This window comes from Falco cherrug, chromosome 4, assembly GCF_023634085.1.
Source record: "Falco cherrug isolate bFalChe1 chromosome 4, bFalChe1.pri, whole genome shotgun sequence".
Classification (NCBI taxonomy): domain Eukaryota; kingdom Metazoa; phylum Chordata; class Aves; order Falconiformes; family Falconidae; genus Falco; species Falco cherrug.
The window spans coordinates 50418858-50424929 of record NC_073700.1 but is presented as its reverse complement, the minus strand read 5'-3'; the positions used below and the strand labels follow the sequence as shown (position 1 = coordinate 50424929).

The window sequence follows — 6072 nt, the reverse complement described above, 5'->3', positions numbered from 1 at the left end:
AGCGACATGGTCATAAACACTGAGGTTGCTTACAAAGAAGTCATATCGCATTGCGGGTTGAAGTCCCCCTGGTGGGTCAGAGTCCCCCCGGGATATTTGAAGTGCACAATTGTCCAATCCATATGCTGTTACGCGGATGCCCAGAGCCCAGATTTTGCCTCACGCTCAGGTGAAACTTTGTTGGATTTTGTTTGCTGGATTTTGCCTCTGTCCAGTTTTGTTTGCAGGGTCTGGTTTAGGTATTGAGCGTTTATGATTTTGAAACTTTGTACACATGGGATCTGGTCATTCTGCTAGAGGGAGTTGGTTCTTCAGAGTTCTTTTGGGTTGTTTATTAAGATGCTGGTGCAAGTTTTGGGGTGACCCCCCCACTCAGACAAAATGGGCCGAATATTGTCATCACTGGTGGCCCTTGTATACCTTAGGTGATCAAGAGAAATGGCCTAGGAAAGGGAAGCATAATCTCCAATACAGCATGGCAGTTCATGTTCTTTTGGTACATGCAAAGGACAATGGGAAGAAGTCCCATAAGTGGGTTTGGTTTTTTGGCCTTGAGAAACAATCATGGAACAAGAAGTAAATAGACACTCATGATACTTGATGGTAATGTATTGATAATGATGGAGGGGAAGTTAATTATTAATTGCCTTGGTGTTGTTCTGCTTGTAGTGTTGGGAAAAGGTGTTTGAAAGGGGAGAATGAAGAAGAGGATGTGCAATTTCTGGTTTCAGGGCAGTGTTGCTGGTAATAGGGAGAGATTTTGCTGAAGGTAAAAGAATGGTGTTGGGGAAAGCTCAGGAAGAGGATGCGAGGATAAATGGCTTTCGCTGCTTTGTTTGTGGGGCAGTCAGAGCTGCCTCCCTGCCCACCCGGTGATCTCTGCTGCAGAGTTGCTTTGGGTTTCCTTGCCCACTCTGTTACGGAGCAGCCAGAGCCAGCAGGCTTCTGAACACTGTGGGATTTCTCCTTTCAGGTCTGGTTGATCTGAATGAGGTGGACACCTGGGGGGCTGCTCCTATGCCAGCCTAAATGGATCTTCCCACGTGCGTGCAGCTGCATTCCAAAGAGCCAGACACGCACATACACACAGAGAGAGTGCCACAATGAATGTGAAGGGCAAAACAGATTGACACAGACAAAGCAATGCCTTGACAAGTATCCCTGCAGATGTAGCCACTGCTTACACCCATGTGAATGCAGTCCAGGCCTTTCCTGGGTTTCCACATGTCCTGGTTTCAGCTGGGATAGAGTTAATTTTCTTCTTAGTGGCTAGTACAGTGCTGTGTTTTGCCTGTGATGTGAGAACAATGTTGATAGCCACACTGATGTTCTTAGTTGTTGCTGGGTAATGTTTATACTAAAGTCAAGGACTTTTTGGATTCTTGGGCCTTGCCAGCCAGAGTGCTGGGGGAGCACAAGAGACTGGGAAGGGACACAGCCAGGTCAGCTGCCCTGAACCAGCCAAAGAGGTATTCCATACCATGGGACGTCATGCTTGGTGTAGAAAGTAGGAGGGTTAGCTGGGGAGGGATCGTTGCTCGGAGACTGGCTGCGCATCAGTCAGCAGGTGGTGAGCAGTTGTACTGTGCATCACTTGGGGGTTTTTTCTCCTTTTCCCTTTTCCTTTGGATTTTACCCTTTTCCCCCACCTTTCCATCCTAATTGTTACTATTATCATTGTTATTACTGATGTTCTTACCTCTTTATTCTGTTTAAATTATGAAATTGCTCTTATCTCAACCCTCAAGTTTTACATTCCTTTCTGATTCTCCTCCCCAGCCCTCCGGATGAGGGGGAGTGAGCAGGTGGCTGCGTGGTGCTTGGTTGCCGGCCGGCATTAAACCATGAGACCAGAGGATGAGGCTACTGAAACAGAAACACAGCCTCACTCCCTGGATTCATAAGCACAGTATGTTCGTAGATGCCTCAGATAGCAGTCTAGAAATGTCATATGTGGGGCTCAAAGCCAAGGCTCCCTCACCAGTGCCTGGTGCAAGCCTTGGGTCTTTCTAGATCTGTGTTTCCTGGGCCCTGAGAGTCCACGTTCAAGTTCGCTTGCGCCTCATACAGACGCACACAGGGATCCCACCAGGAGCGGGCCTAAGGCAGTCTGTGCTTCCAGCTGCCATCCCCAAGGCCCTGAGCCCCGCAATGACCTGCCTTCCCTTGTTCCACTGCACCCTCATCCTTCTTGCTGAGCAGGCAGAGCTTCAGCCCTTTGCTGTGACCCTTTGTGCCCGACTTGTCTGCCTGCAGCCTGCTTCCTTCGGCAGGTGCCGGGCGTGGAAGTCCTGGCCTTGCACACGAGACTGAAGAGGACTGGCGCCTGGTTAGCCACAGAACTGAAACACTTTATTGCAGGGACTCAGCCAGCTGAGCTCTTCCGTTGAGAGGAGCGCGGGCAGGACAGAGCAGGCCTTTGACACTGAGGCTGCCTTTGCATCAGCAGGCATTGCCCCAGCGGGAAATGGTGGTGGTGCACTGCAGCCAGCCCTGGATCCTCTCCGTCCTGCTGATCAAACCTATTTCCTGCTTAGGTACTGCAGGAGTTCATGCAGCCAAGTAAGGAAATCCCACAGCTTCTGACCTCTAAATGGGAAGGGTATAAACCTTCCTGCTTCTGTTGGTGTTGGCCTGTGAACGGGGGTGGAGGTGAAGGCTGGCTGCGGCCTTGCAGTAGTCGCTACTGCTGTGTGCAGGCCCATCTGTTCCAGGATCCAGTTGTAGAAGTGCTGGGTGGAGGTGTAGACTCCGGGCTTCTTTGCTCTCGCACAGCCCATCCCCCAGCTGGTCAGGCCAACAAGCCAGAAGTAGTCAGCGCTCTTGTCTTGGCACACAAGAGGCCCACCGCTGTCCCCCTGCAGCAGAGGAGAGAGGATGAAGGGGTTGTTGGGTGGCCACCGTCAGCCCAGTGGCTGGCTCCTTCCCTCTCATGGCACTTCCAGAGCTGTATTTAGTGGCCAGCCAAGCTCTGGAGAAGCTTTCCTGGGAGGGGGTGGTGGGCCTGTAAGGCAGGGCTCGCTCTCCCTGCAGCACAGTTGTCCTGCAGGTGCTGCAGAAGGATGTTGCACGTTTGGGATGGTGAAGCTCTGGGCTGCCAAGGGCACTGGGTGGGCTTTGTGGACATAGTGCCAGGCCTCTGGGACAAGGCAGGCAGGCCCTGGGCAAAGGCGTGCAAAAGGGGAAGGGGGGTGAGGCCCTCAGCAGTGGGGACACAGCAATGGGAGTGTGAGTGGCCAGGAAAAGCCAGTGACGGTGCAGGTTTGGGCGGTTGTGGCGGGGCTGCCCGTGCTGCCGGGGCTTGGCTTGTAGCACGCTCCTACCTGGCAGGTGTCGATGCCACCCTGCGGATAGCCAGCACAGATGTTGTGGGTGTGGATGGCCCCTCTGTACCAGCCGCTGCTGTTACAGACCCCGGCATCAATGAGGTGGACCTGGGCCTCCTGCAGCACATACGCCGATCCTCCATCTGTGAAGAGCACAGAAAGGAATGAACATCCAGCAGCTCATTCCCAGTTCTCCTTCCCTGCATGACTGAAGCCCTATCCCGGGGCTTGGCTTTGCATGTGGGGAGGCGCTGGACCGCTCCTTCCTTTCTGCCTTGCTCTGGGTCAGTGGCTCACGCCCCCCTCTCTAAGAGGCATACGTCCCCACAGCCTGATTCTGGCTTTCGCCTCTGCTGTCAGGAAGAGCAACCTGCCTCCCCAAGCTGGCCAAGCTTGCACTCGCAACGTGACTACATTTTGGGAGCTCACCTCTTGCAATCCTGGCACCCCAGCCACTGACGTAGCACTCTGTCAGCTCCGAGACTCTCAGCGAGGCATCGGGCACGCAGGCAAGCTGTACGTAGCTGTTGCACTGGACAGGCTGCTCCAGTTCCAGCAAGGCAATGTCGTTTCTTTGCGTGACATTACTGTAGTGCTGGTGAACCAGCAGTCGCTTGATGTTGCGCACCTGGGCCTCAGGTCCCAGCTGGGTCAGCTGGGTGGCACCTACCACCACCTGCCACATGGTGATGTTCCTGGAAGGCAGATGGAGAGAGGGCTCAGAGGGAGCAGAGACACATGCTGCAGCAGCACAGCAGTTGCCCTGCCTTCTGCTTGGCAAGCAAGAGAGGAGAGAAGCACTAGGGAGGTTGAAACGGACCACGTGCTCCTTGCGCTCAAGGAATTTCGAACTGGGGACTGCTGGGAAGCAGTGGCATGAGCCCAGCCTTCTCCTGAGCAGCCTCTCAGGTGGCTGCGGAGTGCCCAGGCACTGGGCATACTGCAAGGCAACAGGACGGGAGCATCACGTGCTGCTGTGCTCAGGGCACTTGCTAGTGTGTGGGGCTAGCCCCGATCCCTGGTCCTCCTTACCTGGCCTCGATGAAGCACTGGGCTGATGTGAGGACCCACTGTGGGCTGATGAGGGAGCCCCCGCAGATGTGTGCCATGCCTCCTTCCAAGGGAGCCTGGATGCTGACGATCCAGGGCCAGGCCCCTGGCTGGGCATTTTTGACACCCACGACGTGTGACATACTGTTGTTCAAAGCCGCAGGCTGAAGGCCGCAGGTGCCTCTGTAACCAGAAACTCCATTCTGGTTAGCTCCATGGAAGCTTGTGCCATTCCGGCTGAAGGCCAGCTGTCTTCCCTCCCCTCAAGTCATAGCCAGAAGGGCCAAGGAAACCCGTGGGGCATGCGCCCACTCCCCTTTCCCCGCTTTCTGCTTCACCCGTAGATGAGCTGTGCCGGCAGCCTGCGTGCTGTCAGGGAGCTGAGCCTCCCAGACGGCCTTCAAGAACCTCTGGGGAGGCCATGGGGGACAAGCAGGACCCCTCCAGAGAAGCTCACAAGGGTTGCCCAATGTCCCTCCCAGAGCCTCGGGCCACTTACCCACAGCTATCCCATGTGCCGTGCACAGGACAGCACACGGCCAGCAGGACAATGAGGAGGAGGAGAACATCCATCACTACCAGCACATGTGGCAGCTGCAAGAACGAAGGCTTGTTGCCACCAGTACGGCCACCAACGTAGTGCCCGCAGGATTCCTGTTGCCTGGGGTTCCCTTGGACACGGGGCTGATGTCACAGAGTGCCTGGTTCCGGGTGCTGGGCGTGGTGGCGGTGGGGGAGGGATGGGGGGCAACAGGAGGGGTTCCAAGCAGGACTGGAGGCGGAAGCTGGGATCGCACACCCCTGACAGAGCCCCACGCAATGCCCTGCTTGCACGATCAGGGTGGGCAGGCCCCGTGGCAGGCAGCAGCGCCTGGCTCCCAGCTCTGCCTGCTAACAGCTCACAGGGCAACACCCAGCGTGGCCTCGCAGCCTCTTTGGGGAGTTCCCTGCCGCCCTGCTCTCTGCAGCCCTGTGCCACCGGCTCCTTCCCAACAAACAGACACACAACAAAGAACACAATGACTACAGCAGCATGTGCGTGCTTGGGTGTTGAAGAGCCAATCTGTTGATGGCCATGGCAGCCAAGCAGTGCTGGGCAAGCCAAATAAGCCAAGCACAGCCCAGCAACGTCAACCTTCCTGCACAAAGCACAGTGAAATGCAGGTGCAGCACACTCCTCACTGGCCATGTCAGCCACAGCAACGCGCTCTGGCAGGCGTCGTGTCCTTGCTGTCTGTGAGTTGGATTGCTGTTCTTGGCACCCACTGACCATGGCACTTGTGGGAAGGGCAATCAACATGAAGCTCTAGAGAGAGAGAAGGATGCTCCTGCTCTCAGCCCAACGTGCCATTGTTCGCAGCTTTGCAAATGCTTGTGCTGCGATGGAGAGACGGGATGCAGCTTGATGCAAGCAAATGTCAATTTATTGTACAGAAGCACGGGTATATATACTTTCAGAAATCGCGCTTTTTGAACAGATTGGTTCTTTTGAGATAAGCATTGCATACTAGGCAATCCCTGATTAGTGGTTAACTACCATCAATCAACAGCAAGGTGTTATCTTTCCTTGGCGCCATCCTTGGGGCCATCCATCCCCCACTCCCCTATGCTCTTTCAATTGCTGTCTAGACAAGCTCAAGCACATTCCCCTCAGCTAACTGATTGCCACGCATGGTCCTAGTTTCCAGCCCGCTCC

The 6072-nt window shown here is 55.0% G+C and overlaps 1 protein-coding gene across 1 annotated transcript; it reads right to left on the bottom strand.

Moving 5' to 3' along the window:
* Positions 1 to 1954: 1954 nt before the first annotated feature.
* LOC129735825 (acrosin-like) lies at positions 1955 to 5565 on the bottom strand. The gene is made up of 5 exons (XM_055706793.1): positions 5559 to 5565; positions 4359 to 4557; positions 3756 to 4021; positions 3324 to 3469; positions 1955 to 2858 (listed from the first exon to the last, which is right to left on the bottom strand). Exons 1-5 carry the CDS (start codon positions 5563 to 5565, stop codon positions 2523 to 2525), a joined length of 954 nt encoding a protein of 317 aa, XP_055562768.1. The 3' UTR covers positions 1955 to 2522.
* Positions 5566 to 6072: the final 507 nt, after the last annotated feature.